General features: G+C 45.5%; 1 protein-coding gene across 1 annotated transcript in view; it reads left to right on the top strand.

The window, feature by feature from the left end:
- LOC122541732 (glutamate receptor ionotropic, delta-1-like) overlaps positions 1 to 6,878 on the top strand; it is a 662,279-nt gene extending 655,401 nt beyond the window's left edge. Inside the window, exons 15-16 of the mRNA XM_043678619.1 lie at positions 1,533 to 1,773; positions 6,222 to 6,878. Of these exons, the coding sequence (XP_043534554.1) occupies positions 1,533 to 1,773; positions 6,222 to 6,650 (670 nt within the window). The 3' untranslated portion in view covers positions 6,651 to 6,878. The remainder of the gene's footprint in view (positions 1 to 1,532; positions 1,774 to 6,221) is intronic.
- The last annotated feature ends 7,453 nt before the right edge of the window (positions 6,879 to 14,331 follow it).

Below are 14,331 nucleotides of genomic sequence, written 5' to 3'. Positions count from 1 at the left end.
AACCAATTTTCAATCCAAGTTAATACTTTGCCCCCAATACCATGCGCCCTAATTTTGCTCACTAACCTCCCGTGTGGGACTTTATCAAAAGCTTTCTGAAAGTCCAGGTACACTACATCTACTGGATCTCCCTCGTCTATCTTCAGAGTTACATCCTCAAAAAATTCAAGAAGATTAGTCAAGCATGATTTCCCCTTCATAAATCCATGCTGACTCTGTCCTATCCTGTTATTACCTATGCACATACTTATGCACTCATTGGGAGAGAACGTTTGAGTGCAAATGTGTTTGAAGTAAATGTCAGTTTGGATTGTATCCAAGTGAAGGATGCATATTTCTTCATGAACCAAGGTGAATAAATCATCCATTTAAACCTTGTCAGTCCCTTATTCTACAAGCTTCATTGTCCTGTCTTCTCACCACTTGAATCTGTGAACATTCCCACTGCATTGTTAATAAAATAGCTTCACAAAAAGTTGAGGAAAGTATCAATGTGTCACCAGGGTACTGGAAAGGGAGAAGATGCAATGCCAATGGCCAATGCCAGGAATGGGTAGCCTAACACATCAGGAAGGAACTGGTAGCAGGGTCTGTCCTCCCTCCAGAAAGGGGACTTCGCAGAGCAATTTAAAAAGGTGAATTATTTCGCTGCAGTGGATACAGAAATAATGTTTTCAGTGGTGGAGGAGGAGCGGAACTAGAAGTCCACAGTCAAAGAAAGCCACCATGAAATCCATCAGGGATTCAGGGCGAATTGTCTTTAACCCAGAAATTGGAGAGAGTGTGGAAATCATTCCTGTAGAGAGTGATTACTGTCAATTTCAGAAGAAAGTAGACAGGTGTCCAAGGGAGAAAAGAGTACAGGGTCACTGTGGTGGATTTAGATGAACAAAGCTGAGAGGAGTACGGGGACCAACATGAAGCTGGTTGGGCAGCGACTTGCTCAGAGCTTCCCATCTCTCACTTCAGTAACATTGTATGATGTTTGTCAGAAATGATGCTGGTATGGAAATATCCTGACAGTGTTCACCCCCTTTCACCCAAGGGTTTTATTGAGGATGAACCTTGGAAAGTTTGAGGTGTGGGCTTCATTTCTTGTTGGAACAATCATTGAGATGGAAAAAAATTAACATTTGCAAGAAATTGCTCATGTGGGAATATTGTTTCAGGCAACGAATCACAGAGACAGCAAACTGTTCCCATTTGGAGGAGGCCATTTGGCCCATTGTGCCTGTATCAGATCTTCACATGAGCATCATCCCCTTGTGCCAATCTCCTCATCCAAATAACTACCCAGTGCGTGCTTGAATGAACTAAAGGAAGTTATTTGGTAATGCAAAGGGTAATATTTGCATGGATTGTTCAATCAGGATAACAAGGTGTCAAATGTAAAGGGCTCCAAATGTATTGAAATCCTCAATACATTTCTGTTGAGGATGAGGCTTGTTTCTCAGGGTATTGTGAAATGTTTTTGTGGGGGGGTAGCAGCGGGATTCCTCCGGTTTCTATCACCAATCTTCCAATGCTTTCAGGATCCTCGAAATGCAAGATAGCGGCGACCTGGATGTTTTCAAGCAGAAGTGGTGGCCAAAGATGGGGCGGTGTAACCTGAAGGGTCACGCTAACAGCCAGGCGGATGGTCGAGCATTGAAGCTCCAGAGCTTCGCCGGGGTTTTCTGTATCCTAGCTGCAGGTCTGCTCCTCGCCTGTTTGGTGGCAGCTCTGGAGATCTGGTGGAACAGTAACCAATGCCAGCAAGAATCACCCAAGGAGGTAAAGCAGTGGGTAAGGGGGGTCCCTGGGGCTTGGAGCTAACAGCTGGGTGCTTGTGGTCCAAGGGGTTCTCAGTGAACAGCCCATCATGGGGGTCCTAGACTCAGCTCCAAGATTCATCTTTGATCCAAAGATTTTGTAGTTCAAGGCCAGACAGAGGAGCTGAAGTTTAAATCACTCCCTCCTTCTCAGGAACAACCTATCGAGCGGGTGGACAGCTCAGGTCTAGCCTCCTTGACAGTGCTTTGGGAACACAGGCCATATACCGGGGAACAGAGCTGGGCTCCTACTTGCCCTGAATTTCCTGTGTTTGCAGCCAAGCACCTCCCTTAGTGCAAGTATGGTAACATTCAACCAATCAGGTAAGGGGAAGAACACATTCACTTCCGTCCCCTCCTCATACTTCCTCCCCCTCCACTCCCTTCCAATCCCCTACCCCTCCACACCATTCCCATTAATCCCCCTTCTCCTCTACCTCCACTCCTTTCCAATCCCCTACCCCTCCACACCCTTCCCATTCTCTTCCTTCTGTTCCCTTCCTTTGTTCCATTCCTCTCCACCTTTTCTCTCTCCCTGTGTTCCTGGCTCTCTGCCCACTTTCCTCTCCCTAAGTTGCCCTTTTCCTCTCATCTTCTTTCCCCTTTCTCCATCCCTCCTTCAACCTCTTTTCCTTTTCCCTCCCTCCCTCTCCTTTCCCCTGCCGTTTCCCTCTCCCTCCCTTCCAGCCTTCTTACCCCTCCCCATTCTGGTATTGCAATATGCCCCCACAAGCAGAGACCAGAGGGTCCTCACAATATGGAGCCTTGAAACAGTTGGCAGGAAGTGAGGGCTGGGCTTGGCTCCATCCTGGGACGATAATCTTTTACAATTCACGTCAGTGACTGAGGTGACGGGACTGAAGGCTAACCAATTAATTCAGGCTTAAACTCACAGATGTCATCAAGATCTTAAAGGAAAATATGTTGCGAAGAAGACTAAGGATATTATCAATGGATATGGATAGGTTGAGTGAGTTTGCCGGAGAACAAAGTGTAGAAATGTAAAATTGTTCCCTTTGGCAGGAAGAATAAGAAAAAGCAGTATGTTATTTAGTTGGAGAAGTATTTCAGGATTCTGAGGTAGAGAGAGATTTCAGTGTCTTGTACATGAATTATGAAATGTCAGTACGCAGATACAGCAAGCAATTTCAAAGGCTAATGAAATGCTATTCCTTATTCTGAATGGAATTACACAGAAAGATAAGCACATTATGCTTCAGTTATATCAGGCATTAGTGAGACCACATTGTGAACACTGTGTGCCTTTTCAGTCTCCTTATTTAAAGAAGGACAGAGTCATGGAGTCCTACAGCAAGGAAACAGACCGCTCAGTCCAACCACTCCATGCCGACCATAATCCCAAACTAAACGAGTCCCACTTGGCCCATATCCCTCCAAACCTTTCCTGTTCATGAACTTATCCAAATGTCATCAAAACATTGTATCGTACCTACATCCACCACTTTCTCTGGAAGCTCATTCCATACACGAACCACTCTCTATGTAAAAAAACATTTCCCCACATGTCCTTTTAAATCTTTCTCCTCCCTCCTTAAAATATATATCCCCTGGTTTTGAACTCCTCCACTGCAGAGAAAAGCCCCTTATCCATGCCCCTCATGAGTATATAAATCTCTACAGGGTCACCTCTCAACCGCCTATGCTCCAGTGAAAATATTCCCAGTCTTTCCAGTCTATTTTTATATCTCAAACCCTCCATTCCCAGCAACATCCTGGTAAATCTTTTCTGAATCCTGTCCAGTTTAAAAATATCCTTCCTATAGCAGCATGCGCAGAACTGCACACAGTATTCCAGGAGAGGTCTCACCAATGTCCTGTCCAACATTAACATGACATCACAACTTGAACCCCACCCCTCCAGTCGCAACAAGGAAAGAACACCCCCAGTCCTCACCTTCCACCCCACTAATCTCCGGATATAGCACATTATCCTCCACATTTCTGTGATCTACACCCCACCACCAGAGCTATACTTCCCTCTCGACCCCTATCAGCAATCTGCAGAGACCATTCCCTCCACAGCTCCCTCTATATTAGGTCCATGCTCCCCACCAACCCACCCTCCACTCCTGGCATCTTCCCTTGACACCATAGAAAGTGCAAAACCTGTGCCCACACCTTTCTCTTTTCACGTCTGTCCAAGGGCCCAAAGGATCCTTCCACATCCAGCAGAGATTTTCCTGCACATCCAAACACCTCATCGACTGCATCTGTTGCTCTCAATGTGGTTTCCTATACATTGGGGAGACAAAACGCCAACTCACCGAACGTTTCAGGGAATATCTCTGGGACATGCAGCAAACAACCTCACTGCCCTGTGGCCGACCACTTCAACTCCCCCTCCCACTCCGTCAAGAACATGCAAGTCCTAGGCCTCCTCCATGGCCAAATCCTAGCCATCTTCCACCTTGGGACCCTTCAACCACATGGGGCATCCACATTGACTTCACCAGTTTCCTCATCTCCCCTCCCCCCTACCTCATCGCAGATCCAACCCTTCAATTTGGCACCGCCCTCTTGAACTGTCCTCTCTGTCCATCTTCCTTCCCACCTGTACACTCCACCTTCCCCTCCAACCTATAACCATCACCACCCACCTCCATCTACCTATCGCCTTCCCACCTACTTCCCTCCAGCCCCATCCCCAACTTCCTATTTATCCCTCAGCCCCTTCCCCTCACACCCCCACAAATGTCGATTCTCCTGCTCCTCAGATGCTGCCTAACCTGCTGTGCTTTTCCAGCACCACATTTTTTGACTTCTTAATCACCCTCTCTACCTTGGACACAAATTTCAAAGTAATTATGTGCCTGAACCTCTAGGTCCTTCTGTTCAACACTACTCATTAATTGTACAGGTCCTGTCATTGCTTGTTTTACCAAATGTAAATGTATTGGAGGCAGTTCAGAGGAGGTTTACTGGATTGATCCCTGGAATGGGGAGTTGTCTCATGAGGAAAGGTTGGACAGACTGGGCCTGTATCCACTAGAGTGTGATTGCAGTGTATCAGATCCTGAATGATTGTGACAAGGTGGACTTGGGAAGGATGTTTCCTCAGTCCGGAACTTGGGGGCAGTGTTTAAAATGACCTCTGGCCTTTCAGGACTGAGATGAGGGAATTATTTTTCTCTCAGATGGTTGTGTGAGTTTGGAGGCAGCGGAAGTGGGAGCATAAATATTTTGACGACAGAGGTGAATAGAATCTTGTTAGACGGGGAATTGAGGGTCATCAGGATTTGATGGGAATGTGGAATCCAGAACGCCAGCAGATCAGCTACAAATAGGGGAGCAGCTGAATGGCCTCCTGCTGCTTCAAATTAGTATCAATGCGTTTGCAAACACTCAGACAGGGAGCAGCTGGATTTCGAAGGACAGGAGTAAGGATGAGAAAGGGTGGAACAAGCTTAATTTCTCACTCTGAGGGGAAAGATGACGACAAAACATATTAGAATGGGATTAAAGTTGAATTACTGCACTAATGTTAGCAATTTGGGTGAATTCTTAATTTAGTGCTCTACATGATGACAATTCCTGTGTGATTCAAATTTCAAGTAGATAATTATTCTGAATATCATATTTCAAAAATTTTTCTCCGAGAAGTATTTGATACAGTGACCCAGGAGCTGGAGTTTCTAGGAAGATGACCTTTCAGTAATTTACAGAATTACACTGCTCCAACCTCACCCTCCCTCTTCACCCCGTCTTCCTCCAGTGGCCCCTCTCCTCCCCCTCCCCCTCCCCCTCCCTCTCTCTTGCTCTTACCCTCCCTCTCTTCTCCATCTACTCAACTTTCCACCATCTGTCTCCATCTTTTCCTTCCTCCCTCCCTCCTCCATCCATCCACCTTTCTACCATCTCTCTCTCGATCCCTCCCTCCTTCCCTCCCTCTCTCCTTCATCCACCTTCTCCTCTCTACTCTTTCCCTCTCAGCCTCTCCCTCACTTGCTCCCTCTCACAATGACTAAGAACATTGAGCCCATGAAGGGCCTGGCATAGTCAACATGTAACCGAGTCTAGGATTTGCCCAGCTATTCCCACAAATGTGGGGAGCTGTTGGAGGTAATTGTTGTCCTTGTTGCTCAGCAGTGCAGCCATGTCTGTGTTCAACCCAGCCAGCTCTCAGAGTGAACAGAACCTCTGACACTCCTGTCCTTATCTGTCAGCCAGCGCTCCCTGATTAGACCAGATTAACAGCACCAATCAAGGTACTCATTTTCTCAGAGGTCCACCTGGCTGACCTTGTTACAATCACTACATTTCCCTTGCTCCTTCCCTCTCCCTCCCTCCCATGCTCCCGCTTTCCTTCCCTCTCTCCCTCACTCCCCCCTTCCTCTCTTGCTCCCTCTCTCCCTATCCCATCTTCAGTCTAACGGAATGTCTCTTATGCAGGACAAGGAGGTGAATCTGGAGCAGGTTCGCCGTCGGATGAACAGCCTGATGGATGATGACATGGCCCATAAACAGATCTCTGCAGCGTCAATTGAAATCTCGGCCTTGGATATTGGCAGCATGCAGACCAGCCAAAGCTTGGAGCCAGCACGGGATTACCAAAACACCCAGATCTCAGTCAGCACTTTTTTACCAGAACAAACTCATGCGACAAGTAGGAAGCTTTCCTCTTTGGCCAGCACCAACCTGTCTCTGCCTCTCAGCAGCTCTGCCACACTGCCCTCGATACAGTGCAAACATCGATCACCAAACGGAGGACTCTTCCGTCAAAGCCCACTGAAAACCCCCATCCCCATGTCATTCCAGGCAGCTCCGAGTCCTGGAGTGCTCCCCGAATCCATGGAGCCGTCCCATGGAACCTCCATTTAATTTCAAACGCCGCATGGCAACATTTTTAATATAAAAAATTTACAAAAAAAAGTCTAGCATTTTCATGTAAATACTTGTAAATAACTCAAGAATGAAGTGGGGTAAAGTGTATTTTGAATATTCTCAATTTTTGAAGTCAGTAGATGATGTAATGATTGGCTTTGTAAATTCTGTTCTATACAAATAAAAAGCAAATCACTTGTGATCATTATTGGATGTCTGTGCCCACACATTTATTCGTTTGAAAAAAGTGCCTTTTAGAATTCATTAAATTGTTTTCTGATTTAATGTGTTTTGATTGCTGCTGCAATCAGTTTGGTTCTTTCCTGAAAGCAATTTAAAACCAGTTCCATTTGTCTAACCGCTCTGTAAGGGACAATGCCAGGTATCTGTGCCCTTCCTCCAGGTGCCAACACATCTCCATTGACCATTGGCACTGGGAAAACTATACAATTCCCCTTTCACAAAAATAAAGACTCCAGGTTTCCCAGGATCCAAGTAGAACAACTCAATTGCCTCAAATATTGGGAATCCCCTCGGAGGAGTCTGGGAGGTTTGCAGCTAGCTCCTGGATACCTGGGGGTTCCCTGCCCCTGGGGCTGAGGCCTTACAGTTCCAATCTCTAATTGCCCACAGTCACAGAGGGACATCACCCAGGGGACCGAGGTGATTGGGCTTAAAGTTTCCTGATGCCCCCAGTCTTAGTTAGGAGCTGAATCACATGAGGCTGGGTGAGGTGAGGATCGAGCTCAGTGAGGATGCTGCTCAGACATCGAAAGACTGTTTCACTTTTGAGCAGCCGGGTTCACTCAACCCTTGGTCCCCCTCCAACCCCAACTATCCTGTCTCCAGTATTCCAATTAAAAATCACACAACACCAGGTTATTATCCAACAGGTTTAATCGAAAGCACTAGCTTTTGGAGCACTGCTCCTTCATCAGGTGATTGTGGAGTACACAATTGTAAGACACAGTAAGTCCAGTATCCCAGTCAGCTGACCCCCAGGAAATCCAATGGGATCCATCGAGCTTCCAAATAATCCAAATGTTCAGATTCCACTCGCGGGCGTCACAGGGGCAGACCCCAACCATAGTTTTGTCCCGGATGGAGCTGAGTGACAGATATCAGTGCAATCTCCACGTTGGGGGGGGGGAGCAGAGGATCACAGGCACCCCAGGGTGAAGCAGAAAGGCTGAAGGCAGGGAGAGTAATCTCCAAACTGTGCTGTCGCAATGTGGTGATGTTACTGCACTCATGACTGAGACTCAATTCAAATCCCAAATTTGGAAAATTTGAATTGAATAAAACCCAATGCACTTTTCATCAACTTTGAAAGCAGACACCCTCCCCAGTCAGCCCATTGACCCTGAAACACTGTTTCCACCTCCCCCCACCCTGAGGTGAACTTGCTGTTAACATTGGGAAAGTCAGGCATTACACCCACAGTAAGCCCAGACATTGTCATTCTGTCAGAACGATAGCTTACAGTCTAGACACACCATCATTGGCAAGGAAAACCCAGCAGAGATAGCAGCACAGTGCTGTAACGGTCCAGAGGGATCTGACTCAGGGAATGATCAACAGTGACTCCATAAAGTCTTAAGATAGTGCGTGGAACATAGGCTTAAGAATTGCAAAAATATACCAGCTTCCTCCACAGCTAACTCCTTAGCTAATGTATCAGAACATGTCCTGTTGGTTCATCAATTTGATCAGTCAGTGAGGAAGACAGGAGCACAAAATGACAGGCAGCATCAAAGGAGCAGGAGAATCGACGTTTCGGGTAGAAGCCCTTCTTCAGATTCTCCTGCTCTTTTGATGCCGCCTGACCTGCTGCGCTTTTCCAGCGATACATTTTTCAGCTCTGATCTTCAGCATCTGCAGTCCTCACTTTCTCCGAGCACAAAATAACAGGTGACTTCAACATCAGTAGCACCACAACTGAGCAAACTGGTCAAGTCCTAAAGGACAATTCTGTGAGACTGGGTCAGCAGCAGGCACTGAGGAAACCAACAAGAGGGAAATTCTTACTTGACCTCACCCTCGCCAATCTGCCTGTTGGAAATGTATCTGTCCATGACAGTATCAGTGAGTGACCACCACACAGTCCTTGTGGAGACAAAATCCCACTTTCACATTGAGAATATCCTCCATCGTGTTTCACACATCACCATGCTCAATGAGACAGACTTCAAACAGATCTAGCAACTCAAGACTGGGCATCCATGAGGTGCTGTGGGCCATCAACAGAATTGTACTCCAGCACAATCTGTAACCTCATGGCCCAGCATATCCCCCACTCAACCATTACCATCAAGCCAGGGGACCATCCCTGGTTCAATGAGGAGGGAAGAAGGGCATTATCTACAGAAGACATAGAATAGTATATAGAACATGGAATAGCACAGCACAGGACCGGGCCCTTCAGCCCACAATGTTGTGCCGAACATGAAGCCAAATCAAACTAATCCCTTCTGCCTGCCCTTGGTCCATATCCCTCCATAACACAAGGTGAGGTAGCAACCTGGTGAAGCTACAGCACATGGCCACACAGAACGATAGGATCCGTATCTGCCTGATCCTATCTCAATCATCTCCCTGAACCTTTCACAGGCAATCAACGGATTTCATATCAATGACGAGGTGAGTGTGGCAGTTAGTTTTTGAACAGTGCGATATAAAGATAACATAGAATGTGCACCTATTAATGGTGGTGTTGGTGAATAATGGAGAGTGAAACAAGTTAATGGGAAAAGACACTGTTCGTAGAATAGTGCCAAGGGATCCAGTACATCATCTGGATTAGGAAGATGACGTCTCGTTAAAGATTTTATCTGAAGGGCAGTCCCTATGACAATGTAGCACTCTGTGAGTATTACATTCTGATATCAATCTCACCCATTGTGGGAGAGGTTGTTGGGCAAGAATGAGAAGCTTATCACCATGCTTTTGTGATCGACTTCTCTGATGTTCATACACTCACTGTGGTCATTGGTTATTTACACATTAAGTAATGGTAAATAGGTGAACAGCAGAGACCATTGCAAATGGAACTTACAACGGGTAAGAAAAAGAGAATTTCTTTCATTATCCTAACCACAAGGCAAGTTGTGTGGACAGCTAATGGAGCTCAATTATTGTATTAGACAATCAGAAAAGCAGGAGGAGAGAGTCACCAATCTAATAAGGATTTAGAAGCTGAAATATTTAAAGGCTGATTCAGCACAGGCTACTGTTCAGCCCATTGAAGTTGTTCTGCCATTCACTGAGATCATCAGAGATCTGAGAGTCCTCCCCTGCACTGTCCTCCTTTTGCCCATTACCTTTGTTCCCTGACTGATTAAAACATCTGTTTATCTCAACCTTGAGTATGCTCAATGACACAGCCTCTACAACCCTCGGTGGTAAAGAATTTCACAGATTTTCCACCCTCTGAGAGACAAAGCTCCTCCTTATCTTGGTCATTAACGAGTGATCCCTTATTCTGAGATTATATTGCCTGGTTCTTCAGTCTTTTCAACCCTAATGTGTACAAGCACAACCTGATCGATCTCTCTTCATCAGAAATTCCTTGGGATCAGCCTAAGTGAGCCTCCTCTGGGCTGTCTCCAATTCCTATTTATCTCTCCTTCCATACAGGAACTAAACCAGTTTGCAGTATGCCACCTGCAGCTTGAGCAAGTCTGCCTTATTATTTTTACCACATATCTTTTAAATAAAAGCTAACACTCCATTTGTCTTACTTCCTACCTGCTGAACATAAATGCTATCTTATTGTGATTTATTCAAGAGCCCCAAATGCCCCATATTGCATTTCCTATTGTCTTCTTGCCAAATGCATGTCCCTTCACATTTTGCTGCAGTAACCTGTCCATAACCCTCCGTAAACTCTTAGTGTCATCCTCACCCCTTGCCTTCCCACCTATTTTTGTGATGTGGGGGTGCCAGTGTTGGACTGAGGTGGACAAAGTCAGAAGTCACATGACACCAGGTTATAGTCCAACAGGTTTATTTGAAATTAGAAGTTTTCAGAAGCCCCCTTCCTCCCTCAGGCAGGTCTATAACCCAGTCGAACTATAACCCAGTGTCATGTGAATTTTGACCTATTTTTGTGTCGTCCCCAATTTATGGCAGTACATTCATGACCTCATTAATATGTAATGTAAATTATTGTGGCCCAACCACCTATCCCTGTGCCAGCCCAGTAGTTACAGCTTACCTAAAAATGCTCCCTTATCCCAAACCTCTGTCTTCTATTGGTTAGCCAATTCTATATCTAGGCTAATATCCCCCCGCACTCCCAACACCTGGGTCTTATCAAGTAGCTGTATGTGTGGCACCTCAAGAATGCCGGTTGGAATTCTAAATATATTACATCGACTGGTTCCCCTTTACTATCTCCTCAAAGAATTATAATAAATTTGTCAGGAATGACTTTCCCTTCATGAATACGCACTGACTCTCTTTAGTCAGATTATATATTTCTAAATATCCTTTATAATAAATTCTAACATTTTCCCAATAATGGATGCTACGCTAATTGGTCTACAGTTACATGTTTTTTTTTGTTACTACGTTTTCAAATAAAAGTATTGCATTAGCAGTTTTCCTATCGCCTGGGACTTTTTTAAGAATCTAAGGAATTTGGGTAGATTAAAAACAGTGCATCCACCATCTCTGTAGATACTTCCTAATAACCAAACCCATATTAAAACAAATTAAAGGCGTTGAATAATTTGGCAATTTTCAGGCTGAGTCCCACACCCTCTAGACTTCCCACACGCAGCACCAACTCAATCTTTCTAATCACCCACTCACCCCCACCACCACCCCCACCCCGCCCCTCGCACACCTCCATCACCCTGTAATTTCTCAGTGTCTAGCAGCATTGAGAAATAGTGAGTGATGGGTAAGAACAAAAGTGATTAGACTCTGCCCAACCTCTCTCAGCCATCAGTGAGTAAATCTGTAATAAGGTCTAGCACGTATCCTGACTGAGAATTCTGCCCACGACTGCTCAGTGTTTGACTGGCTAAGCTGGCCAGTGGGGAATAGATATGGTATTACCTTCAGCTGGAACAATGCCATCTTTTAGCATTCAGTGCCTGCTGGCTGTGTTTCCCCAAACAGCTCATGTGAAATGTATTCAAATATTATTTAATAGATTGTTGACGATTGGGGTCAGACTTTTCAATTGTGTATCGTTGCTGTAAACAGTCAAAAGAAGAGAAATAATTAACTGTCACGGAGACATTCTCATTAATCAATTTCTACCATCTTTGTGTCTCACTGAGGGATATGAAGTCCCAAAGGCAAGTATCATCAATAAACCTTGCTCTGTCTGTTGTCATTGAGATGTGCGTGCAGTTTGCAAGGAGTTGCATTAGCTTCAGACTCAGTAAAAAAGAAGTTCTTTAAAAGCAACTGTTGATCAGGCAGACTAGGGATCAAACTTCAGTCTAAGACCTTTCAATAAAGATAGGTTACTCTGTCTCTGGGAGGATGAAAGCTCGATCTGTAATTTGAAAATTCAATACAACCATTTTGCACAAAATGCCGCAGCTAGAATGGACAGGGTGATAAGCCCCTGCTCCAAATTAGCAATTACCTTATTGAGCATTTTTTACAGAAATTAGAAGGAGCATTGACAACACCAGACATGGATTGAAACCTTGCACAATATGAACGGACAATTGATATTATAGTCACTGTTTTATGTTTGAAATTCTAATTAGTTAGAATTGTTTGTCGAAAACTGACAGTTAAAGGCACAGCTTCAAAGATCAAGGCATCGCAGCGTCATTGGAGCTGAATAATTTCATGAGATTCCTTACTTCAAGTCTGACTGTTCAAATTTTAGTTTAATATGAGGACTAAAGACTCTTTCCTTGATCAAACTGTGTTCTTGAACCTTATGTGGGCGGCACGGTGGCACAATGGCACAGTGGTTAGCACTGCTGCCTCACAGCGCCTGAGAGCCGGGTTAAATTCCCGCCTCAGGCGACTGTCTATGTGGAGTTTGCACATTCACCCCGTGTCTGTGTGGGTTTCCTCCGGGTGCTCCAGTTTCCTCCCACAGTCCAAAGATGTGCAGGTCAGGTGAATTGGCCATGCTAAATTGCCCGTAGTGTTAGGTGAAGGGGTAAATGTAGGGGCATGGGTGGGTTGCGCTTTGGCGGGTCGGTGTGGACTTGTTGGGCCGAAGGGCCTGTTTCCACGCTGTAATGTAATGTAATCTAATCTAATCTAAAAAAATTATACCTGAGGCACCTGCAAGGTGGTTAGCTCAGTTGGCTGGACATTGGTGTGTGATGCCAACAGCATAAGCTCCATTCCCTCACCATGTGAAAGTGAGGACTGCAGATGCTGAAAATCAGAGTTTGGATCAGAGTGGTGCTGGAAAAGCACAGCAGGTCAGGCAGCATCCAAAGAGCAGGAAAATTAATGTTTCAGGCAAAAGCCCTTCATCACCATTCTACTCCAGACTCCCATTCCCACACCGGCTGAGGCTACCCGGAAGGAGTCTCCTCAACCTCTCTCCTTGCCTGAGATACAGTGACCCTCAGATTAAAGCATCACCCATCATCCCTCTCTCTAGTGAGGGATGTAAGGCTCTGTAACTTTACCTTCCGTTGTTGATCATTCGTTCTGAAATACTTGTGAGGGTCTGGAAACAAAAGCATTATTATCGTACCAATCAGGTTCAATCATTGCATGAGGGAGATCAATGTAGTTCCTGGGATGTCAGAGGTGCCTGAACAGTTTGTTTCTTGAGCATTTTGAGAGTGAAAATAGTCAACCTTCCATAATGAAAATAAAAATGTTTGCTGTTGCAAAGTGGATGTCAGCATTGAAACTCAGGGTTACAGGAGTAAGGTTTCAACTGAACCGCGAGAGGTCAGCTTAGTAACAGGAAGCCCCTGACGCACTGGCTTAGATGTGTTTTACATATTGGAGATATTCCTTCCCCATCATTCTGACCTGCTGAAGGGGGGCAGGGGGAGGGGGGAGTATGTCAGTATTTCCTCTATTCCTGATGAAGGGCTTTTGCCCGAAACGACGATTTTCTTGCTCCTCGGATGCTGCCTGAACTGCTGTGCTTTTCCAGCACCACACTAATCCAGAAGGGGGTCCCTGGGGGGAGAGTGTCAATATTTACAGAGAATCCAGGAGGCAAGGGGGAGGGGGGATTGAGTGAGTATTTACAGGGTGTCCCCAGGGGGAGAGTGTCAGTATTTACAGTGGGACCCCTGAGGAGGGATTGTGTCAGTATATACAGGGGATCCGGCGCAGGGGTTGGTTTGTGTGAATATTTATAGGAGATCCCCATGCCCCCCCCAGGAGAGGTGTCAGTATTTACATAGTTGGTGGGGGGAAGGGTGTCAGTATTTACAGAGTCGGTGGGGGGGGAGGGGTGGATCTGGTGTCTGTGTCAATGTGCCGGCAGGATTCCTTGCTCATTGACTGGATCTTGTAGCTCTGATCTCCAGCATCTGCAGAGCTCACTTTCGTCTTGTAGCCACAGCGCTTATGTGCCTGGGATATTGATAATCCTGAGGATGTTGATGGCAGAGAATTCAGTGATGGCCAATGAGACAGAAAATTAATAACTAGAATTAAATCATGAGGACAGAAGGAAATAATTCACAGGGAACTGTTTAAGAAATGAAGGAAATTGAAA

The sequence above is a fragment of the Chiloscyllium plagiosum genome, chromosome 38 (assembly GCF_004010195.1).
Source record: "Chiloscyllium plagiosum isolate BGI_BamShark_2017 chromosome 38, ASM401019v2, whole genome shotgun sequence".
Taxonomy (NCBI): domain Eukaryota; kingdom Metazoa; phylum Chordata; class Chondrichthyes; order Orectolobiformes; family Hemiscylliidae; genus Chiloscyllium; species Chiloscyllium plagiosum.
Note: the sequence above shows the minus strand (reverse complement) of the source record. Positions and strands in the feature narration are given on the sequence as shown.